This window comes from Trachypithecus francoisi, unplaced genomic scaffold (genome assembly GCF_009764315.1).
Source record: "Trachypithecus francoisi isolate TF-2019V2 unplaced genomic scaffold, Tfra_2.0 Lachesis_group2, whole genome shotgun sequence".
Classification (NCBI taxonomy): domain Eukaryota; kingdom Metazoa; phylum Chordata; class Mammalia; order Primates; family Cercopithecidae; genus Trachypithecus; species Trachypithecus francoisi.
Window position 1 is genome coordinate 138,987,204 of NW_022681465.1, and position 25,209 is coordinate 139,012,412.

General features: G+C 41.7%; 2 protein-coding genes across 5 annotated transcripts in view; one reads left to right on the forward strand and one right to left on the reverse strand.

The window, feature by feature from the left end:
- Positions 1-16,826, reverse strand: part of DCTN4 (dynactin subunit 4) — a 45,756-nt gene extending 28,930 nt beyond the window's left edge. The window contains exons 1-4 of one of the 2 annotated variants that reach the window (XM_033180623.1): positions 16,581-16,826; positions 13,828-13,898; positions 10,535-10,713; positions 4,151-4,194 (exon numbers count right to left, since the gene is read on the reverse strand). In XM_033180623.1, coding sequence (XP_033036514.1) covers positions 4,151-4,194; positions 10,535-10,713; positions 13,828-13,898; positions 16,581-16,715 — 429 coding nt within the window. In that variant the 5' untranslated portion in view covers positions 16,716-16,826. Of the gene's footprint in view, positions 1-4,150; positions 4,195-10,534; positions 10,714-13,827; positions 13,899-15,834; positions 16,293-16,580 lie in introns of those variants that run through there. The other variant, XM_033180624.1, reaches the window with a different exon arrangement.
- A 6,756-nt stretch (positions 16,827-23,582) lies between these two features.
- The window catches only part of SMIM3 (small integral membrane protein 3), a 29,910-nt gene continuing 28,283 nt past the window's right edge, over positions 23,583-25,209 (forward strand). For 2 of the 3 annotated variants that reach the window (XR_004429992.1, XR_004429995.1), the window contains exon 1: positions 23,583-23,597. The gene's annotated coding sequence lies outside the window, so the exon portion shown is untranslated. Of the gene's footprint in view, positions 23,598-23,798; positions 24,514-25,209 lie in introns of those variants that run through there. The other variant, XR_004429997.1, reaches the window with a different exon arrangement.

The following is a 25,209-nucleotide window of genomic DNA, read 5'->3' on the forward strand; positions in this document are numbered from 1 at the left end:
TCCTCCCTAAATCATTCTATGAATCCAGCATCACCCTTGTACCAAAACCAGGAAAGGACATAACAAAACAAGAAAACTACAGACAGATATCCCTGATGAACATAGATGCAAAAATCCTTAACAAAATACTAGTTAACTGGACCCAACAGCGTATCAAAAAGATAATACACCATGATCAAGGGGGTTTAATACCAGGGATACAGGGATGGTTTCACATACCCAAGTCAATAAATGTAATACACCACGTAAACAGAATTAAAAACAAAAATTGCAGGATCATCTCAATAGACACAGAAAAAACATTTGACAAAATCCAGCATCCTTTATGAGCAAAACCTTCAGCAAAATCAGCATAGAAGGAATATACCTTAAATAAAAGCCATCTATGACAAACACACAGCCAACATTATACTGAACAGGGAAAAGTTGAAAACATTCCCACTGAGAACTGGAACAAGACAAGGATGCCCACTTTTACCACTTCTATTCAACACAGCACTGGAAGTCCTAGCTAGAGCAATCAGATGAGGAAAGAAATAAAGGGCATCCAAATCAGTAAAGAGGAGGTCAAACTGTTGCTGTTTGCCGATGATATGCTCATATGCCTAGAAAACCCTAGAGACTTATCCAAAAAGCTCCTAGATCTGATAAATGAATTCAATAAAAGGTTGGGTGCAGTGGCTCATGCCTGTGATCCCAACATTTTGGGAGGCCAAGGTGGGCAGATCACTTGAGGTCAGGAGTTCAAGACCAGCCTGGCCAACATGGTAAAACCCCATCTGCACTAAAAAAATGCATGGTAGCAGGCGCCTGTAATCCCGGCTACTCGGGAGGCTGAGGTAGGAGAATCACTGGAACTTGAGAGGCAGAAGTTGCAGTGAGCCGAGTTTGCACCACTGCACTCCAGGCTGCTGACACAGCGAGACTTCATCACAAAAAAAGAAAAAAAAGTATTGAATTCAGTAAAGTTTCAGGATATAAAACCAATGTACAGAAATCAGTAGCACTGCTATACACCAACAGAGACCAAGCTGAGAATCAAATCAAGAACTCAACCCTGTTTACAACAGCCGCAAAAACCCCACTCAAAAAACAAAAACAAAACACTGAGGAATATACCTAGCCAAGGAGGTAAAAGACCTCTACAAGAAAAACTACAAAATACTGTTGAAAGAAACCATAGATAACACAAACAAATGGAAACACTACCCATGCTCATGGATGGGTACAATTAATACTGTGAAAATGACCATACTGCCAAAGCAGTCTGCAAATTCAATGCAATTCCCACCAAAATACCATCATCCTTCTTCACAGAACTAGTAAAAACAATCCTAAAATTCACATGGAACCAAAAAAGAGCCTAAATAGCCAAAGCAAGACTAAGCAAAAAGAACAACTCTGGAGGCATCACATTACTCAACTTCAAACTGTATATAAGACTACAGTCACCAACGCAGCACGGTACTGGTATAAAAATAGGTACATAGATCAATGAAACAGAACAGAGAACTCAGAAATAAACCAAATACTTATAGACAACTGATCTTTGACAAAGCAAACAAAAACATAAAGTGGGGAAAGGACATCCTCTTCAACAAATGGTGCTAGGATAATTGGCAAGCTACATATAGAAGAATGAAACTGGATCCTCATCTCTCACCTTATACAAAAATCAACTCAAGATGGATCAAAGACTTAAATCTAAGACCTGAAACCATAAAAATTCTAGAAGATAACACGAGAAAAATCCTTCTAGACATTGGCTTAAGCAAAAACTCCATTACTAAGAACCCAAAAGCAAATGCAACAAAAACAAAAATAAATGGAACTTAAACTAAAAAGCTTCTGCACAACAAATGAAATAATCAGCAGAGTAAAAAGACAACCCATAGGGTGGGAGAAAATCTTTGCAAACTATGCATCCAACAAAGGACTAACATCCCAAATCTACAAGACACTCAAACAAATCAGCAAGAAAAAAACCAAATAATCCCATCAAAAAGTAGGCAGAGGACATGCATAGACATTTCTCAAAGGAAAATATACAAATGGCCAACAAACATATAAAAAAAAAGGTCAACATCACTAATGATCAAGGAAATGAAGATCTAAACCTACTCCTGCAAGAATGGCCTTAATTAGGCCGGGCGCGGTGGCTCAAGCCTGTAATCCCAGCACTTTGGGAGGCCGAGACGGGCGAATCACGAGGTCAGGAGATCGAGACCATCCTGGCTAATACGGTGAAACCCCGTCTCTACTTAAAAATACAAAAAACTAGCCGGGCGACGAGGCGGGCGCCTGTAGTCCCAGCTACTCGGGAGGCTGAGGCAGGAGAATGGCGTAAACCCGGGAGGCGGAGCTTGCAGTGAGCTGAGATCCGGCCACTGCACTCCAGTCTGGGTGGCAGAGCAAGACTCCGTCTCAAAAAAAAAAAAAAGAATGGCCTTAATTTAAAAAAAAAAAAAAAATAGATGCTGGCATGGATCTGGTGAAAAGGGGACACTTTTACACTGTTGGTGAAAATGTAAACTACTACACCACTATGGAAAACAGTATGGAGAATTCTTAAGGAACTAAAAGTAGATCTACCATTTGATCCAATAATCTTACTACTGGTATCTACTCAGAGGAAAAGAAGTCACTGCATGAAAAAGACACTAGCCCGCACGTTTACAGCAGCACAATTCACAACTGCAAAAATAGGAAACCAGTCCAAATGCCCATCAATCAACGAGTGGATAAAGAATATGTGGTATATATACATCATGGAATACTACTCAGCCATAAAAAGTAATGAAATAATGGCATTTGCAGCAACCTGGATGCAGTTGGAGACCATTATTCTAAGTAACTCAGGAATGGAAAACCAAACATCATACATTCTCACTCATAAGAGGGAGCTAAGCTATGAGGACACAAAGGCACATGAATGATACAATGGACTCTGGGGACTCAGGGGGAAAGCTGGGAGGGGGGTGAGGATAAAATACTATACATTAGGTACAGTGTGCCCTGCTCAGGTGATAGGTATGCCAAAATCTCAGAAATCACCACTGAAGAATTTATCCATGTAAGCAAACACCATGTGTTCCTCAAAAACCTATTTTTTTTTAAAGGCTGAAGTGGGAGGATTGCTTGAGCCTGGGAGGTTGAGACTGCAGTGAGCTGTGATCATGCAATTGCATGCCAGACTGGGTGACAGAGTGAGATCTTGTCTCAAAAAAAAAAAAAAAAAAAGTTCAAACACCATACAAATGAAAAGAATAAAAAGCAAAGCTTCTCTTTTATCCCTTATGCCCAAGTTGACTTTTCTACTCATCAGAGGCATCAACTATTACTAGTTTAGATATCTTTCTTACTTGGAGAAAAAATATATTATATTTTGCATATATTTTAAAATACTTGTATGTAGATGTACAGCTTTGACGTGTATAAAAATAAATACTTATTCCTGGCCTCAAGCAATCCTCCTGCCTTAGCTTCCTGAATAATGGGGATTACAGGCATGAGCTACTGCATTTGTCTCTACTGCATTCTTTTTCTTTTTTTGAGACATGGCCTTGCTCTGCTGCCTAGGATGGGAGTGTGGTGGTATGATCATAGCTCAATGCAGACTTGAAAACCTAGGCTCAAGCAATCCTTCCACCTCAGCCTCCTGAGTTGCTGGGACTATAGGCATGCACCACCATGCTCAGCTAAATTTTTAATTTGTTTGTAGAGATGGGGTTTCACTATATTGCTCAGGCTGGTCTTGAACTCCTGGGCTCAAGCAATCCTCCTGCCTCAGCCTCCCAAAGTATTGGGATTACAGGCATAAGCCACCACACCTGGCTGTTTATGACATTTCTAAGAGTATCTGAGAACAAACAGAACCTTAACTCACTAGTGGCTGTGTGAAGAAAAAACAAAAACTTGGTTCCTTTGCCTGATGCACAATTCAAATACAGAACTAAAGCTACACCTAGGATTCTCCATTATCTTAAGTCAGCTGGAAAAAAGTGACAGTGTAATTCCAATGTCTTACAATGAGGAGCACTGTATGGACTTCTAAACACAGGTCATATCCACTGATAAAATGCAAGATCTTCAGTCTTTTACTCAATTTTTTTCTGATTTCATCCCCTCTCTCTGATCACCCTTTACTTACCCGTTGTGTGTGAGGATTTTCAGGTTCCTGCCAACCGCCACTAGCTACAAAATAAAAGAATATTAAACAAGACTTTCATAATGTGATAATTTTATTTTCATAAAACAAGTATTCTGTAGGCCATAAAATGAAACTTAAAACATAAGTTATACAGACCAGAATGGTCTATATAACTATATAGACTATAATGGTCAGAACAAAATTTTTAAAAAACATCTAATGATGGTGGTAACAATCACCACCACCACCATGACTAACGCACAGCCACTGTGCCAGGCACTTGAAATGTATTACATTTCCTTTTATTCTCATAACAACCCTCTGAGGTACGGACTCTTATTATTAGTCTCATTTCATATATGAGGAAACTGAGGCTCAGAGATGTTAAATAACTTGCTCAAAGTCACACGGAGAGTAAGTGGTAAAACAATGTTATTTGTCTATGGCTACATACATATGTGGAGAAGTACAAAGACACGCATGGATGCTAATAAACACTGAATTCAGGATTGTGATTATTATCTCTAGCAGGCAGAGAGGAAGACAGATAAAATAGGGGGAAGGGCTTAAACCATTTTGGCTGATTCAAACTCAGTCTGACTCCAGAGACTTTGCTCTTATCTGTAACACCGTGCATTTTCTATGTTCTATGACCTTGGCTTAGAGAAGAATTTCTTTTCTTTTTTTTTTTTTTTTGAGACAGAGTCTCGCTCTGTCGCCAGGGCTGGAGTGCAGTGGCTGGATCTCAGCTCACTGCAAGCTCCGCCTCCCGGGTTCACGCCATTCACCTGCCTCAGCCTCCCAAGTAGCTGGGACTACAGGCGCCCGCCACCTCGCCCGGCTAGTTTTTTGTATTTTTAGTAGAGACGGGGTTTCACCATGTTAGCCAGGATGGTCTCGATCTCCTGACCTCGTGATCCACCCGTCTCGGCCTCCCAAAGTGCTGGGATTACAGGCTTGAGCCACCGTGCCCGGCCTTGAAGAATTTCTTATGTAAGCAGCACACAGCATAAATCACAAAGGAAAAGATTATTCAAGAAAACTGAAAGTACTGAAAGTAAGACTATAATGAATACTTTTAACAAATGGTGCTGTAAGAATGGAATATCCACATACGAAAAACAAAACTAAACAAAAACCTCAAAAAACAAAAACCGAAAGGACCCTTACTTCACAACATTTACAATTTTTTTTTTTTTTTTTTTTTTTGAGACGGAGTCTCGCTCTGTCACCCAGGCTGGAGTGCAGTGGCGCGATCTCGGCTCACTGCAAGCTCTGCCTCCCGGGTTCAAGCCATTCTCCTGCCTCAGCCTCCTGAGTAGCTGGGACCACAGGCGCCCGCCACCATGCTCGGCTAATTTTTTTTTTGTATTTTTAGTAGAGACAGGGTTTCGCCGTGGTCTCAATCTCCTGACCTTGTGATTCGCCCGCCTCGGCCTCCCAAAGTGCTGGGATTACAGGCGTGAGCCACCGCACCTGGCCATTTACAAAATTTACCTTGAGCTGAGCAAGACTTAAATGTAAGTGTTAAAACTACAGCACTTTTAGAAGAAAACATAGGTAGATCTTAGTGACACCGCGTTAGGCTAAAGTTTTTTTAATAGGACACAAAAAGCACAAACTGTACAACAAAAACATTGATAAATTAGACTTCACTGAAATTAGAAACTTGAGTTCTTCAACACACACTGCTGAGAAAAGGAAAAGGCAAGCCACAGACTGGGAGTAAATATTTGCAAAACATATATTCAACAATGCACATGTATCCAGAAAACAGAACTCTTATAACTTAGTTTAAAAAACCAAAGCAAAACAAACCAACAATAACAAAACCCAGTTAAAAAGCAGGGAAAAGATTTGTACAGACACTTCACGAAAGATATATGGCTGGCAAATAAACACAATGAGAAAATGCAAATTAAAACCACAGTGAAGTACTGCTGTCCATGGGCTAGAATGGCTACAATGGGGAAGACTGACAATATGGCAAGGGTTGTCAAGGGATTGGAACTCTCCTAATTTGCTGGTGGGGATCCAAAATTGTTCAGTCACTTTGGAAAAGTTTGGCACTGGCCGGGTGCAGTGGCTCATGCTTTTAATCCCAGCACTTTGGAAGGCTGAGGCAGGAGAATTGCTAGAGTCAAGGAGTTGGAGACCAGCCTGGGTAACATGGAGAAACCCCATCTCTACTTTAAAATATATATATATAAATAGTTTGGCAGCTTCTAGACAAATTAAACATACACTGACCCTATGACCTAATAATTTCACTCCTTGGCACTTAAGAAAAATGAAAACATATATTCACACAAAGACTTATAGGCAAATGTTCATAGCACATTTATTCATATAAGCCAAAACCCAAAAACAATCCAAATGTTCATCAAGTGGAGAATGAATAAACGAACTATAGTTTGTCCATACAACAGAATACTACTCAACAGCAAGAAGAAATAATATAAAGAAGAAACACAGATGAACCTCAATAGCATTATGCTAAATAAAAGAAGACAGACAGGAAAGTCTGTAATATAAGACTCCAATTATATACACTTCTAGAAAAGGCAAAATTTTAGTGATAGAAAGCGTATCAGTCTAATCGGGGCAAGGAGGTCAGGGGAAGAAACTGACTGCAATGAGGCATGAGGATTCTCTAGGGGGATAGAAATGTTGTGTATCATGATTATGGTGGTGGCTATGTGATTACACATTTCTCAAACATCACAGAATTCCACACTTAAAATTGGTAAGCTTTATTATACATAAATTATATCTTGATAAAGCTAACCAAATACAGGGAAAAATAAAAGTATAATGAGATACCATTTCACAACCATCAGTCTGGAAAAATTTTAGAGTCCAAAAATATATAAGCTGACAAGGAACTGGAGGAACAGGTAGTTTACTCTTATATATTACTACTGGGAGCAAAGACTGCTAAACCATTTTGGAGCGCTAAGGATGTACACAACTTACGACTGGCAATTTTACTTCGTTATATAGAAAAGCCCTTACACTTGTGCCTTAGAAAACACGTACAAGATTGATTCCAGCAGCTCTGTTTTTCCAAAAGCAAAGAAAAATGAAAACAGCCTAAATGTTCATCAAGAGAAGATGGAATAAGTAAACTGTGGTAAGTCATACAGCAGTCAACTGTGTATCAGAAACACAACGTTGATAGAGTAAAGTTGTAGCAGGATATATACATTATGTTTTCATTTGCTTAAAACCGAAAAATGTTATTTGTCTGTGGCTACATACACATGTGGAGAAGTATAAAGACATGCATGGACGCTAATAAACACTGAATTCAGGACTGTGATTATTATCTCTAGCGGGCAGAGAGGAAGACAGATAAAGTAGGGGGAAAGGCTTAAACTGTTTTGGCTGTTTCATTTCTTAAATTGGGTGGTAAGTACATGAATATATATATTTCACAAAAAATCACTTTTTTCAAAACAAAAAGGACTCAATTACCTTGCTGAAGGTGACATTGTATCCTCTTGCAAGAAAGGCAGAAATAGCATTTTAGTACAATATTTTAGAAGTTGCCTCACTTAAGGCAATCATGAAAAATAATTATGCGAAAGAAATGTTTCAGTTGTAATATTTTTAAATGTCTGAATATTTTATCTAATTGCTTCTTTTGAAGTGGTAATTTATTTTAAATAGCAATTTGGGAGACATAATAATCTCATTGTAAGTTTTTCTCTGTACATTACAGACAAGTACTTATAAATAAACAAATAGTTCTAACTTAAGTGGTTTCAGGGCTTCTGAGATACCAATGACATCATGGAGGAAATGAAATTATCTGTACCCTTTAAGAGCTCCTGGTATTCAATTATCACTGTTGAGATACCCCAGAGGAGACAGAGTTCTAGAAGCCACCGTAAGTTTATAGTTCTGAAATATAAATTCTCCAATCTTCATGACTCATAATCCAAAAAGCATAAAACATTCACTAAGAGTAACAAACTGAGAAATCTACTTGGATTTCTGGGCTGTTTCTTTTACTTGATAAAAAGACACAAAAAACATGAAAAAACAATACTTCACTGAGTCCTACATTATGCCACTTTGAGGTTGCTTTTTAACATTTAACTTACTTTCTTTGATGAATTCTAACATCTCCTATACTGACACTAAAATATATACACATAAACACTTACTGGCAATTTTAAAAGATGTTACAGAATCTTTCTAGTTTCAGTCACACTTCAGGTAAATAGCTACCCATCAATGAGCATTTTTAAGGAACTAAGATACACTTATTTAACTTTCTGTTTTTGAAAAGAGTATTTATTTTATCAACTCAATGTACAAAGTCAGAAAAACCATCAACAGCTCAAAGCATTCTAAACCAAAGAGCAAATTCAACAGAATCAAGGATTAACTTTTTAAGAACATAGTTGAATCTAAAGAACTTCACCCATAATTACTTCCAAATTGTGTAAGAATCTATGGAAAGGTTTTAGCCAGTCTGCTTCGTTTTAGTTATGTCAAATGACATATAATGAGTTTGTTATGAGCTTCCCCATTCATTAGTCAAGCTATACTTTTTATGAAAATCCCAAAATGAGAATTTTTACAAGTTTAAAATGTTTTTAGAATATTAAACAATGAGGCCGGGCGTGGTGGCTCAAGCCTGTAATCCCAGCACTTTGGGAGGCCGAGACGGGCGGATCACGAGGTCAGGAGATAGAGACCATCCTGGCTAACACGGTGAAACCCCATCTCTATTAAAAAATACAAAAAACTAGCCGGGCGCGCGCCTGTAGTCCCAGCTACTTGGGAGGCTGAGGCAGGAGAATGGCGTAAACCCGGGAGGCGGAGTTTGCAGTGAGCTGAGATCCGGTCACTGTACTCCAGCCTGGGCGACAGAGCGACACTCCGTCTCAAAAAAGAAAAAAAAAAAAAGAAAAAAAGGAAAATTAAACAATGAAACTTTCAGAAAAAAATAGAGAGTTAGTGATGCTACTACTTATATAAAGCATAAATAGCAACTCAAGATTTTATTAATTTTTTTTAAACTTTGGATCACTTAAATCAAAAGCAACTCAAGATTTTGAACTGACTGTTCAGAGAATGTTTCCACTCTCTGATGTTAACCACAAAATACAGAATTTGTAAAAATAAAGTTTCCTGATAAAATTAAGTGCAATCTCTGTTCTAAAACACTCAAACACTCAAATGATGGAGGTATATAATGCCTTAGGTGGTCTTAAATCCAAACATACACAATTTTTCTCTTTCACTGATAAACATTATATATACATATATATAAAATTTTTTGAGCACATATTTGAATGCTCCAGGACAGACACTTGACATGGAATTACTGGGCAGAAAGATATAAGCAATTTAAAATTTTAATAAGTGTTTTAAAATTGGCCTCCAAGATAGACTACCGTAGTGTATGAAAGAACTATTCTCCCATGTTCTAGCCAACACTTGATACAACCAGATTAAACATGTTGTACCAAATAGACAGAAGTTTTAATTTGCATTTACATGATTACTAGGGAAGTGGAATATATATTTTTGCATATTCATTGACCATTTTTATTTCTACTATGAGAACTGCTGTTCATAGCCTTTGCCTGTTTTCCTACTAAGTCTTTTTCTTATTGACTTACAAGAGTTCCTCATTTTTGAGTATTCATCCTCAGCCTGTTATATAAGACCCAACTATTTTTCTTAGTTTGTCATTTTTATCTTTTAGTTTTATCCACGATGTCTTAATGTGGATGTTTATTTTGCATGAAGAGCATTAATATTTTGATTCCAAGAAAGTACCAGATTTGGCCGGGCACGGTGGCTCAAGCCTGTAATCCCAGCACTTTGGGAGGCCGAGACGGGCGGATCACGAGGTCAGGAGATTGAGACCATCCTGGCTAACACGGTGAAACCCCGTCTCTACTAAAAAATACAAAAAACTAGCCGGGCGAGGTGGCGGGCGCCTGTAATCCCAGCTACTCGGGAGGCTGAGGCAGGAGAATGGCGTAAACCCGGGAGGCGGAGCTTGCAGTGAGCTGAGATCCGGCCACTGCATTCCAGCCTTGGTGACAGAGCGAGACTCCATCTCAAAAAAAAAAAAAAGTACCAGATTTATAAAAGCTATTTTATCAAGTCCAAGAAAACTAAATATTATCCAGTCTCAGAGAAAACATCAAGGTCTATAAATGTGAAAATATGGGAACATAGTCTCAGATAAAACACCAAGGTCTATAAATGTGAAAATATGGGAACACAGAAGAGTTAATGACAAAATACTCCGAATTTAGCTCCTATCGCCCCAACAGGTTACAGAAATAATAATCTACAGGCAATTCTAGCACTGTCAATTGCACAAAATTTCATATTGAAGTCCACCTCACTCACCTACAGATTTGTCTGCCATGCCCACATCTCTAGACGTCCAGCGACAAAATCCGCATGCCAGGTAATAGGCTTTCTTCATGGTGGTCTTGGCTGGGTCATCTGGAAGCTGTGTGGAGATGCTTGTGGCCCGGGTAGAGAGGGTGTGCATGCAGCCAGGACAGTCAAAGCAATTGGCACATCTGTGACATGACAAACACAACCATTCATTTATTTAACCAATATTTATCAAGCACCTACTATGTGCCAGACATTGTTCCAGGTGTTAGGAATTCAAGAGAGAACCAATATAAGGACAAGTACCTCTCAAGAAAAAACAATAACACTCTGCAGGTCTCTTACCAACTTTGTTTTAATAGTTCAAAAGTACTATATGTTCATCACTTTTAAAAAATACGCAGTTATCGCCAAAATAAGAATTGGAGCCCAACCCAATCCTACTCCACAGAGAGAATCATTGTTAACAGATGGAGTTTACGATTCCAGACTCTTTTTATGCTTATATCGATCACAAAAATTTCTGAGGAAAGGAGAAATGTCACAGCTTATACCTTTAGAGATGACAGACCAATTGTGCCATAGAAAATTTAGAGTCAACAATACAAGAAGCTGTGAAACTGGATTTGGAAAATAATAACTCTCTGGACTGCTGTGCCAGAGAGCTGAAACAGAAAGCAAACAATGCTGTCAAACTGGAATGGTTCAGAAGCAGCACATTTTCAGGGCTTTCTGTTCTTTCCTTAAATGCTACTCTTCCTAGTGCTCAGCCAACATTTCTCCTTTAGGAGGTCCCTATGTCTTCTTGCTTTTAACTCTCCTACCACCACAGATTATCAAGATTTCACCTGTAGTCCTGTACTTGCCTTGCAGTTCTGTTTATAATATAACTTCCATTATCTGTTATAGTCTGCCATCTGGATACTATTAAAAGAAGATAGTAATAGTACTCACCTTACAAGAAAGCGTTAGGATTAAATGATAAAAATTAATTTGTGGAAAGCACACAAAACAGTATCTGGTTATCAGGGGTTACTTCCCAGGGCAGGAAAGACAAATAATAGTGGTTCATATCCATCAAGGTATAGGGGGTGCGACTAATAGCAAAAGGACTTTCACTTCAAGCTAAAAACTAAACACCATTCTGTAGCAATGAGCACGCCTAGTAGCCATATCTTGGTTCCTAAGACTATTCTCCAATAAAGTGAACCAAGGCTCCTTGGAGAAACAACTGTTAAGACTGAGACAGAAAATATACAAAATGAGGTCAGGCACAGCAGCTCACACTTGTAATCCTAGCACTTTGGGAAACCAAGACAGGGGAAGTGCTTGAGCCCAGGAGTTGGAGACCAGCCTGGGCAACGTGGCAAAAGCCTGTCTCTCCAAAAAATACAAAAATTATCCAGGTGTGGTAGCAGGTGTCTGTAGTCTCAGCTACTCAGGAGGCTGAGGTGCAAGCAATGCTTGAGCCTCGGAGGTTGAGGCTGCAGTGAGCCAAGACTGCACCACTGCACTTCAGCCTAGGTGCCACAGTGAGACCCAGTCTCAAAACACACACACACACACACACACACACAACATACACACAAAATGAGTCTGGAGTATCTTGTAGTACTGGTAAGAAAATGATCAAAGTAATGAACAGAGAACTCCCTCCTGCCCCTAATGATGGGGGTGTGTCAAAGGGATCTAGGAGTCAACTGAAAGAGCTCCCAATGGCCAAAGCTGAAATAATTTGAACAAAATAAATAAATAAATAAAGTAGTATTGGATTACACCCCAAAGTGTAAAATAAATATTCCTGATCCCACTGTCCTATAAGTGATTAAAAAAATAAATAAACGGGCTGGGCGCGGTGGCTCAAGCCTGTAATCCCAGCACTTTGGGAGGCCGAGACGGGCGGATCACGAGGTCAGGAGATCGAGACCATCCTGGCTAACACGGTGAAACCCCTTCTCTACTAAAAATACAAAAAACTAGCCGGGCGAGGTGGTGGCGCCTGTAGTCCCAGCTACTCGGGAGGCTGAGGCAGGAGAATGGCGTGAACCCGGGAGGCGGAGCTTGCAGTGAGCTGAGATCTGGCCACTGCACTCCAGCCTGGGCAACAGAGCGAGACTCCGTCTCAAAAAAATAAATAAATAAATAAATAAAAGGGGAGGAGAAGACACAGATCTTCCATGCAAAAGAATTACAAATCCCAATAATTTATGCAGATAGTCCTTAAGGACAGGGGAGCATAATTCCCTAGTCTTTAAGTATGGGGCTGTGACAGTGATTTTCTTTCCAAAGAGGACAGTACAAAAAAGAAGGAAGAGCAGTAACTTTACAGTGCAGAAACCTGACAAACACTAGCTCAACCCAGATAATCAAGGTTAACACCAACAGTGACAAGTCGTAAGTATTTACCCTTGACACGATGTAATGGAAGATGGCACTTTATCTCTGTGGCTCTCTTCCCCAAAATACATTCCCCTAGTCTGATGAGAAAAAAACATCATGCAAATCCTCATGGAATGACACTCTATAAAATGCCTCACGAGTAGTCCTCAATACTTTTGAGGTCATCAAAACCAAGGAAATTTTAAGAAACTATCACACCCAAGAGGAGCCTAGGGAGACATGACTACTAAATATAATGTGATATCCTGAAAAGAATCCTGGAAAAAAAAGGAGACTAGGGAAAAACTAAGGAAATCTGAATAAAATGTAGTTTATTGGTTCATTAATTGTAACAAATATACCACACGAATGTAAAATGTTAACAATAGGGGAGACTGGATGTGAACTCTCCGTACTATCTTCACCATAATTCTGAAGTATACAACTGTTCTAAAGTAGAAAATCTATTTCAAAAATCAAAAGGCATTTAATCTTTGCCAATGGTGATGCTTAAAAACGAAAAAGAGCTGGTTAAAAAAGTTAATTTCATGTGTCGTTTTTTTGAGACAAAGACTTGCTATGTTGCCCAGGCTCGAGTGAAGCAGTGTGATCTTGGCTCACTGCAACATCTGCCTCTCAGGTTCAAGCAATTCTCCTGACTCAGCCTCCTAAGCAGCTGGGACTACAGGTGCGTGCCACCAGGCCTGGCTAATTTTTTGTATTTTTAGTAGAGATGGGGTTTCACCATGTTAGTCAGGATGGTATCGATCTACTGGCCTCGTGATCCCTGCCTCGGCCTCCCAAAGTGCTGGGTTTACAGGTATGAGCCACCATGCCTGGCCCATGTGTCTTTTTAACCAGCTATTTTAGAGAACAGTCAAGGAAAACAGGAGGAAAAAAAAAATCAATCCAGGTCTTACCTATTCTTTTTTAGTTTGGCTTCAGCCGACGGCATATTTTCTAAACAACTGGGACAATAATGGGAGTCCACCTAGGAGGAAACAAGAAAAAAAAAAAAAAGAGGAGAACTCAGTTTAACTTGTGTATATGTCTTGTCAAATAGTGAATTTTAAAATATGTTATACTGTAGCAGAAGGTAGACTGTTTTCAGCTTAGGGTTTATTCTTCAGTCACCTGTTTTTTTGTTTTTTCTGTGTGTTTTTTTTTCCTTCTGGATTTAAAAAACCCTTCTATTTTTCTGATCTTTCCTATTCCGTCATCAAGATTTTATGTGTTAAAAGTTAGTTAACAATCTATAGTTTCCAATTGAACTCCATAGAATTCTATGATAATCTAATGAAGAGTTTAATAAAACAATTCAATTTGTAAAGTTGTGATAAAATATCCTCCTGTCTAGGCTAGCTTTATATGACTACAAAAACTTGACCATACTTTAATTGTTGAAGGAATTTTTTTTTTTTTTTTTTTTGAGACGGAGTCTTGCTCTGCCACCCAGGCTGGAGTGCAGTGGCCGGATCTCAGCTCACTGCAAGCTCCGCCTCCCGGGTTTACGCCATTCTCCTGTCTCAGCCTCCGGAGTAGCTGGGACTACAGGCGCCCGCCACCTCGCCCGGCTAGTTTTTTGTATTTTTAGTAGAGACGGGGTTTCACCGTGTTAGCCAGGATGGTCTCGATCTCCTGACCTCGTGATCCGCCCGTCTCGGCCTCCCAAAGTGCTGGGATTACAGGCTTGAGCCACCGCGCCCGGCCTGAAGGAAATTTTTTTAAAGATTTCTCATTATTGAAGTAATACAGGTTGACTGAAGGAAAGCATAAATATTTACATAGTCAGCTATAGCCAACCAATTAAGAGATTTTTAAACAAATTAATGGGACAGTCTTATTGTACTTAAAAAAACTGGGGGTCTAAAAATTAAGTTTATTTTTCAAAGTCTGAATAATTATTTTCTTTAATGAAGGTCCTATTTGACAATTACAGAACTCTCGTCACCTGCAAATGAAAAGACAATCACTGGAACACAAATACTATGCCAGAAACTGACTTTTTTCATCATTTGCTATAAACAGGCCAATTTGAAAAGATTAATAAAGTTGTTGCTCAAATAATCTCCAGGAACACAAAATACAGTATTGCTAGTACCTGCACTGACTCATCAAAAAAAGCAAAATACAAATCATTCCTTTTTGCCCCCTTTCCAAATTCTGCTTGTCTGTTCACGTGCAGCTCCAGACCCAGATTCTCTATTAGAACTTCACGGCCTGCCCCAGCCCTCAGAGTTTCATCTTTCCCTCAACTCTAATGGCCTCCACATCACAGGTACACATCAGGCTGTAAAAGATGCTGTCACAGACTGGATGTCCTAATTGAAAAGACCCTTAGAGACAGATCGTGGAGACTGAGCACTCTGTTCACTACAGGAGAATATGATCCAATAAATTCTGGAGGTGGAGATGGAATAGGGAATCATCAAGGAGATACACACAAGGAAAGTGCTAATGGAGATGAGAAGAAAAATCAATGCCATATTTTTAATATATACGATTTTTCTTGTATTATTTTATTGCTTTTCTTGACTATTTCTATTATGAAAAGTATCTTCAATAAAATAAGTTATTAATAACCCATGAAATAGCTTATAGTATGTGTTTTCATGTGCACTTATTTTAACAGTCCCAGGATCTTCAGTAAAAAACACTCTGAGTTAGGCTGTTTAGATTCAAATCCAGGCCCTCCCTCCCACCCCCAAATTACTGGCTGTGTGACTTACAGCAAACACTCTGTATCTGTTTCTCTACCTGTAAAAAAAAATTTTTTTTTAAGGTATCCACTTCATTGGTTTGGACAGAAGATTACATAAATCACATGACATATAGCAAGTATCAAACAAACAGCAACTATTATTGCTATCAGCTTTTTCTTCACTAAACTATGGCTTATTAAACAGCACATTTTATGTCTTACTCGCCTTTTAATCCCTTAAGCCTACTGAATAAACAAGATGTGCCAAGCGCTGCAGAAGTTTTGGGGTTTTGTTATTTGGTGACTTTTTACTGGCCGGGGTCGTCTTCTTTTTGAAAAATCCAACTTCGGACGCCCGCTCATGCCAGGGAAGGACAGATCGTTCTCTAGCTCCACGAATACACTTTCAGCTTCTTACATGACATACTCTATCCCGAGGGCTTTTCACGTAACTCAACGCCGCCCCAACCTCTCCCCGGCTGCAGGCCTTGGCCTGAGTCAGGAACAGGGCAAGGCAGTCCGACGAGGGCCCAGTTTCCGGACAAAAGAGGAGCAGAACTTCCACGATGGGAGAACCATGAATGAGAACGCCTGCGCCTTTCTCCATCCTCGCACTAAAAGCTGGAAAGGCAGTTTTTCGCCCCTCAAGTGAACTGAACTAAGCACCCCCAGACCTTTCTCCGTAGTCCACCCAATTACAAAGCCCCATCGGAGACAGACACGGTCCCTAAGTCAAGTTTGTCCAATCAGAGGCCGCTCTAGAACCAGCAGATCCTCTCAGCTCCACCCGAGGCTGCTCCTCCTTTCCAAGTGACAGATTATAAGCAAATCAAATTGCAGGCAAAGGCGAGTGACGGAAGACATAACCAATCAGTAAGGAAGGAAAATAGCTCCAGCCCGCCGGTGGCAGTGACTAGGTTGAACGCCGCGCCCCCCACCCCCCACACACTCGCTATGGGGCGACTCCCTTACCTCGTGGGATACACATTCCAACGATCGCAGTTCGCTACAGTAGCGGCAGAAGTAGAGCTGCGAGAGCGGGGCCCGAACCTTCTTTTCTCCCTGGACTAGATAGAGAACCCGGTCCGACTGCAGCAAGGACGCCATCTTGGGGAGGGAGGAGTCGACGACCCTCCCGCCGCATCACGTGACCCGAGAGCCAGCTTCTTCCTAGCTGCCTTCCCTACGTCTTCTTACGTAGACTTTGACGTTAGGCTTCCCACCTCGTCCCGCTCTGCGCCCGTCGAAAACCAGAGCGCGCGTGCGCAGCTGGGATCCCAGTTTTGTCCCCAATCCTGGGCCTGTTCCCCAGCGGTTATGTGAGCGTCCACTGCTCTTACTGTCATTGAGTCTGGACTCAGTGAGCTCTTTTTATTCTTTTCTTCCAGAATGGAAGGCAGCTCCTTTGTCTTATTTACTACGGCCTCCCCTGCCCCACTTAACAGGCGAGCATCCAGGAGACAAATGGAACGTTTGAAAGGGACAGGGCTCCGTGGGGACTGAAAGACAAGAGTCACACCAACACTGTCTTCTGAGTCTTGCCAATGGCCTTTGGGAACTTTCACATACATTATCTCGCTTGAAACTTAGGCTGTGAGTTCCTCCACACAGGTTTTGAGTACAGAGTTAGCATTAGGTCTGAGTGTGTATTGTGGACCTTCAATAAGTATGAAAGGAGGGAATGAAATCAATGAATGAACAATGTTGGTAGGCGTCTACGTTTTTCTCATGTGTAAACTAAGGCTCAGGTCTGCATCTTGGGTGAGCAGCGACTATGTGAGACTGGTATTACGTGAGTGGGAAAAGAATGTATCAACAGTTTTAGGTTGATACGTTCAACCTAAAAGAAATGCAGATGTATTAGCAAAGGTATGAAAATACGTTGAAAAGTTGCAGTGGGCCGACCAGCCAGAGGAGCTGACTTCAAGGAAACAAAGACTTGCTGGAGATTTTATCGGACGGTTCTTGGGCTGCAGAGTGCTGTGCGGTACCGATAACTCCAAGGTTACAGGGAGCTAACTTGCATGTGTCTGGTGATAGCTGAGTGCAGGAAGATTGTGAGTTATTTGCACAGGAGGGCTATGTGTCCTGCACCATGAAGAAAGGCAGACTTAGAGCGCATCTGCTCGTTTTGCTTTCCCTTGGTCCTACTAGCCTGACTCCCTTTCTCTTCATTGGGACTCCACAGTATGTAAAATGACCACCTAGAATTGCCCAGCAGAAACTGGAGCCTCTGTTGCCTGCTACCAGGTCTGCGTTTTTATAATTGTAGTAGTGTTGTATTATTTACCTGTCGGACATTAGAGTTGGTGATTTATAAGAAAGGGAACTGAATACTATTAGCAAACATTTATTGAGCACTTATTAAATGCAGCACACTGTGTCAAAACTTTACATACATTGTCTAATTCTTACAACAACTCCAAAAGGCGTGTGGCTATCATTATTTCTATTTTACAGAGCAGGAAACTGAGGCACAGGGAAGTGCAGTGACTCATCTATAAGGTTTCACAGAGGTAGAACCCTTTTCTATCTGATTCTAGTGTTTCCAGGCATAACCCCTATGTATACTCTCTCCAGCATATTTTCTAATATAGTGATGTTAATAATACCTTACATTTATATAGACCTTTTTGACTTATGCAGTGCTAATCTCACAATTTATGTCACGCTTTACCAATTAAGCCTAAAAGTCATTACCTGTTCACCAAGCAATAGCCTGGCACTAATTTGGTTTCATAGGTAGCTTCTGCTCCTAGGAGAAAATATATTACTAGCCAACTGATTTGCAGTTACTTCTTCAGGTTAATGAATTCGTTGGCTTTCTGGTTTATAAACTAGTCTCTACTGAGTTTAAATTCCCTTTTCTGGACTATGCTGTTAAAATGAAGTCCCAGAGGCTGCAGGTACAGAAAGGCTGCAGACTTGAGCTGAATCCACATAAAACAGACACTTTTTAGAGCACTGATTTTGAATAATTCAATGGCCAATTATCTTGTCCCTGCTACATGGCCGGTACTGGGGAGGGAACTAGCGGTAAATGAGATACTTTCCGTCCTTGAAGGCTCAGAGTCTAGGTCCCAGGGCAGTGTTTCTCAAGTGTGGTCCTGGATCACCTACATGAGAATTACTTGAGGGATTTATAAATGTAGATTCAGGGCTCTGCCCAAGACCCAAATTGGAATTTCTGGGGTGGGGTCCAGGAATCTAAATGTCTAACAAGCTCCCAGGTGAATCTCATGCTCACTAAATTGGAAAAGTATTGCTTTTTGATAATCACTTAATTTTCAAGGGGTGGCCTGCCCCTCCACACCTGTGGGCATTTCTCGTTAGGTGGAACGAGAGACTTGAGAAAAGAAATGAGACACAAAGTATAGAGAAAGAAAAAGTGGGCCCAGGGGACCAGCGCTCACCATACAGAGGACCCATGCCGGCACCCGGTCTCTGAGTTCCCTTAGTATTTATTGATAATTATCTTTACCATCTTATTAAAAAGGGAAGTGGCAGGATAATGGGATCATCGTAGGAAGAAGGTCAGCAGTAAGACATATGAATAAAGATCTCTGTGACATAAATAAGTTTAAGGAAAAGTGTTGTGCCTTGATGTGCATATGCAAACATCTTCATAAACCTTATTAGTGCATAAAGAGCAGCATTGTGCTAGCAAGTCCCACCTTTCGCCCTAAGGCGGTTTTCTCCTTTCTCAGTAAACAGAACATACAATCAGGTTTTACACCGAGATGTTCCATTGCCCAGGGACCGGCAGGAGACAGATGCTTTTCTCTATCTCAACTGCCAACAACGGCCAAGAGGCCTTCTTTCCTTTTGTACTGGCCCTCCTCAGCACAGACCCTTGACAGGTGTCAGGCTGGGGGACGATCAGGTCTTTCCCATCCCACGAGGCCATATTTCAGACTATCACATGGGGAGAAACCTTGGACAATACCTAGCTTTCCTAGGCAGAGGTCCCTGCGACCTTTGGCAGTGTACCTGTTCCTGGGTACTTGAGATTAAGAGAATGGTGATGACTTTTAACCAGCAAGCTGCCTTCAGGCACTTGTTTAACAAAGCACACCCTGCACAGCCCAAAATCCTTTAAACCTTGAGTCACCATAGCACATGTCTCTTGCAAGGACAAGGTTGGGGGTAGGGTCACAGATTAACAGCATCTCAAATACAGAACAAAATGGAGTCTCTTATGTCTACTTCTTTCTATATAGACACAGTAACAGTCTGATCTTTCTTTCTTTTCCCCACAAATTTTCTGTCTTTGGCCTTGGGACTGGGCATGGTGGGCCTTATCTCTGATGCCTTTTGACTATTGATAACACTGCCTGGCAGGATATCAGATGTTCTGTGCCCAGTGTGCTGTGGAATATGGAGTTGCTTGTGGCAGAAAAGTGAAACACCCTACCTGTCTCTTGCTGTGCCTCTCTCTGTACCTTCAAGGGAACTGGATTCTATTCTTTATTTTATTTTATTTTTTTTTGAGACGGAGTCTCGCTCTGTCTCCCAGGCTGGAGTACAGTGGCCGGATCTCAGCTCACTGCAAGCTCCGCCTCCCGGGTTTACGCCATTCTCCTGCCTCAGCCTCCCGAGTAGCTGGGACTACAGGCGCCCGCCACCTCGCCCGGCTAGTTTTTTGTATTTTTTAGTAGAGACGGGGTTTCACCGTGTTAGCCAGGATGGTCTCGATCTCCTGACCTCGTGATCCGCCCGTCTCGGCCTCCCAAAGTGCTGGGATTACAGGCTTGAGCCACCGCGCCCGGCCAATTATAACTCCAGTTCCACAGAACCCTATCTGCCAGACTCTGAAAATTAGACTTGACTTTGGAGATCCGTGTTCCAGTGCCAACTCCAGTTTCCAGGCCCAGGCTCTCCCCTCATCTTTTTATTAATAACTATATAATACATGAATACATTCTTAGGATTCCTCTGTCAAACATGGAAGTGTAGAAGAGTTAACAGTCTATGGAGTAACCTTTCACCAGTGTAGGGTGTGAGCCTGTGAATAAATGTCTCCGTCTTCCTTTTTTCAGGCCCACTCTCCATGGTTCCTTAAAGGGTTCTAGCAGGATCGAGTCCTAGTTATGCACAATGGTGACCAGCTTGATAATGTAGCCTTGTGTTGCTTTTTTACTCTTCCTAGCCCTGGACTCACGCTCATTCACTTCTCAATGCTGGCTTCCTGCCTGCAGGCTCTCATTTTGAGCTCTGCTTTCTAGGGGGAGCTCAGGCTAATACAGAGACCCTAAAGTTGAACTGGCAGGTCAAAGGATAACTGCATTTAGTAAATACTGGCAATGAGTCCTTGTGAAATGCTAGGCCAATTTACACTGTCACTGTAAATGTATGAGATATCGATTTCCCACTGTTTTGCCTACCTGGAATATTATCAAATTTCCAGTGGATAGTTTTGGCACTTTCTAGCTATGTGATCTTTTAAAAGCCATTTAACACCTCAGAGTCTTGTTTCAAGATACATAGAATAAGAATAATAATCCTTGCCTTGGTGAAAATAAAAAATCATCCAGACTGTGAAAGCATTTTGTAAGCTTTGAAGTACTAAGCACATGGAAGAAATGCTCCCTTAATATACCAAGTATAAAAAACTGAAAGTGGTTTTCATTTTTACAAAGAGTCCTTCAGAGTAAATCCACAATAATAATGGAAAAAACTGGGAGTTAGTCAGACTTTGGTCAAATGAGGTCTTGTGAAGGGGACCGAATCTGGGCTCTGACCTCGGAGACTCAAGGTTTTCTATAGCTTAGGAATCCCGGGGAGCTGCTCTCACCAATGCTGGCCACCTGCCCTGGCTGCCTTCCCCACTTTTGCTTTCCTACTTGAAAACTGTATTAATTACAGGGTTTCCTGTGTTGAATCAATCTGCAGGCTAATCTAAAAGTCATAGTAAGTGAACAGAGGGGGAAGAAAAAAGAAGCCCTTGTTTCATAAATATCCATGCTAGCGCCTGTGGGGGCCCTGCCCAGGAAATGTGGTGGTGGTGGCAGGGCTAAAGCTAATTTCCCAAGTGTAAACATGGCAAAAGGCTGCTGGCCTGCCTTTGTTCTGGGAAATCTTTTGAATTGTTTTTGCTTTTTAATTGAACTGAACTGTAAATTGTTTTTGTCTTTTGTTTTTTCAAGTGCAAAATTGTTCAGTCTTTTTTTTTGTTTGTTTTTTTAAGAGACAGAGTCTTCCTCTGTTGCCCAGGCTGGAGTGCAGTGGCTATAAGAGCTTACTGCAACCTGGACCTTCTGGGCTCAAGTGATCCTCCACCTTAGCCTCCTGAGTAGCTAGGACTACAGGCACATACCACCATGCTTAGCTTATTTTTAAATGTTTTGTAGAGGTGGAAGTCTTGCTATGTTGCCCAGGCTGGCCTCTAACTCCTGGGCTCAAGAGATCCTCCGCAACTTTGGCATCCCAGAGTGTTGGGATTACAGGTGTGAGCCATTGTGCTTGACCAAGTTCGGTCTACAATTTTTTTTTTTTTTATAGGGCTCATTTTTCCCCATATACCTGGCACTCCTACAGTAGCTATACCCTTACCCACACTTAGCTGCCCCAGCCAAAACCCTGAGAGCTTCCTTGGTGGCTCCTTCCTTTGATTTTACCACCTGAATATCTCTAACACATGCCTCTCTATTCCACTCATCTCTTCTGCATGTTTGTCCTGACTCACCTCTGAGCACTCACACTGAACAAGGGGCTAGAGCTCTCGGTGAAATGAGGGTGAAATCATGAAACAGTAAAGCCAGAGGTGACCTTAGAGATTAATCTACTCCCCTTATTTTAAGATCGAAGGAGATGAAGCTAGGGTTTGAACTCAGGGCTTGGTTCCAAGTTTCCTGCTTTTACTACACTTGGCTGGTGCTTGGTAAAGAAAAAATTATTCAAAGATAGTTGTTAAAGCACAGGAAGAAAGACTTTATTCAGGACCATCGTGATAGATATAGGGACCACTGCAATGGGGTCTGGCAGTAGGGGAGACAGATTGGGCTCAACTCCCAATACAGCACGGCCCAGTGGGAATGTATAGCCAAGGAGCAGGGTGGGGGTCGCTGGAAGGAAAATTGCTAAGAGCAAACATCAGGAGTAAGGGGGATTCTGGCTAAACTCACCTAATGGGATTCTTGCTGAGGACAGGCCAGGGTAATCAGACAGCACCTGGGGGATGGTAGAGGATGAGGAACCTAGTCATAGGGGGGTTCTCAGTAAACTGACTTAGCAGAGTTCTTCACTAAAACCACTTTTTTTTTTTTTTTTTTGAGACGGAGTCTTGCTCTGTTGCCCAGGCTGGAGTGCAGTGGCACAATCTCAGCTCACTACAAGCTCCAGCTCCTGGGTTCACGCCATTCTCCTGCCTCAGCCTCCTGAGTAGCTGAGACTACAGGTGCCCGCCACCACAGCTGGCTACCTTTTTTTATTTTTAGTGGAGATGGAGTTTTACCGTGTTAGCCAAGATGGTCTCGATCTCCTGACCTCGTGATCCGCCCACCTTGGCCCCCGCAAAGTGCTGGGATTATAGGCATAAGCCACCATGCCTGGCCCACTAAAACCACTTTTTATGAGGAAGTGCACAGATGGGCCTACAGAAGATTCAGAAGCCTGACTAAAATTTGGCCAAGCAAAGAATGTTTCTCACCCTCCCTCTTGCACAATTCACCACCCAACCCCAAGGCTTGCTTCTAGGAGAGCACCAGCGTATTGCTCACTGAATTGAGCAAAGTAAAACTGAAGACTGAATTCCTGCCTAACTCAGTGCCTGGCACAAAGCAAGCCCTCGGTTAGTATTTGTTGAGTGGACGAATACTATTTTAAACCGTCTGGAACTTGCTGCCATACGGAAGCTGGCAACTAAAAAAAAATTTTTCTTTCTTTTTCACCTTTAAGCAGTTCCTTCTTTTAGAAGGCAGAACAAGAACTGGAGGGAGAGAGGAGGATTGCAACTTTGAATTGTGTGGTCAGGGTAACCCTCTTGAAAAGGTAAGGTTTGAGCAAAGATTTGAAGGAGGTAGAGCGAGAGCCCAGTGGATATCTGGGGAAAGAGCCTTCTCCAAGGTCTCTAAGGTCTCTAAGGCGTGTGTGAGGAGCAGCAAGACCTGTGTCACTGTTAAAGAGTGAGCAAGGGGGAGGGGTTTAGGGGATGATGTCCCAGAGTTAATGGGGGCTGGGGGTGCACTCCTGTAGGATCTCAAAGGGCATTTAAAAGATGTTGAATTTTTCTCTGAAGGGAATGTGGAACCATTGCAGGATTTCGAGCAGAGCAGTGATGTGATCTAATCTACATTTTACAGGGATCATTCCTGACATCATTTTGGAAATGGACTGTAGAGAGACAAGGATAGAATCAGGGTTCAGTTAGCAACTGCAACAGTGAGCCAAGCAAAAGAAGATAGTGCCATGGACCAGGGATTCTGGCTGTATTTTGAAGATAGAGCCTATGGGATTTCCTCATGCCCATAGACTGCCATATGGGAGGGGACAGCTTGAAGTTAGGCAATGGGGAGGCCTGGTTGGGCCCGGGGACAGTTTGTTTCTCAGTTTGACCAAATTCAGCCACTGGGGGTTTATTTCCTCAGAAATTACCAAGACTATTTTCCCTGAGGTCAAGATAAAAACATCCAGGAAAGGACTAGACACTTTTATATTTAAGAAAAGGAAATGAAACTAACTTGTTCAGTCTCTTATTTTGTTTCAACCCACAAGGCATAGTGATGACAACACAGGAAGGCATATTTCACAAGAGGCCAGAGAAACAGCCAGTCAGTCAGTTGCTAAACACATTAATCAGATCTTCAGTGTTCCAGCTCACGCTGAGGGGACGCTGGTGTGGGAGAGCCCAGCCTGTTTGGAATGGGACCAAAGGCTCTCCACAGTAGCTTCTCCCCCTGCTGTGAAGGTAAAATGCGTTAATACAAGTAAAGTGGGTAGAGGGCAGCACACTGTCAGTGCTGTCAGTGCTATCAGTGCTATGTAAGTATTGGTTATTAGGCCATGGAGTATGGCCCAATCCCCTCATTAACAAGTGAGAAAACAGGGTTGGAGAGAGGAATTCATTTGTCTAAAGTTACACTGGCTTTCCAGCTTTACTTCTGAGCAGCACTAAGTTGGCTTCTTAAAAAAAATGTTTTGAACAATTGGAATTTCCAGTGTTGCCCCTCTTATAATTTATTCCTGGGAAGTTCTTTTAGACTTTCAGCTGTCTCATCTGAGAGCCTTCCTGTCCCCACAGGGAAGTTTAATGGGATATTTTGTTACTCTTGAGCACTGGTGGAAGTGAGCCTCCAAGTTGGCCATCAGCAGCTACTGCCTTCTGGTGTTTCTACCCTTGTCTACCAGGGTTGGTCTGTGTGACCAACAGCATATGACAGAAGTGATGGGATGACACTTCCGAGACTAGATTATAAAAGACTGTCTTCTGTGTCGGACCCTCTCTTGCTGGAGTTCTCTCTCTCTGACACACACACACACACACACACACACACACACACACACCCCTTTCTCTTGTGTCATTTGTTTGGGAGAAGCAAGCTTCCATTTTGTGAGCAACCCCATAGCATGGCCTGTGTGGCAGGAAACTGAAGCCTCTAGCCCA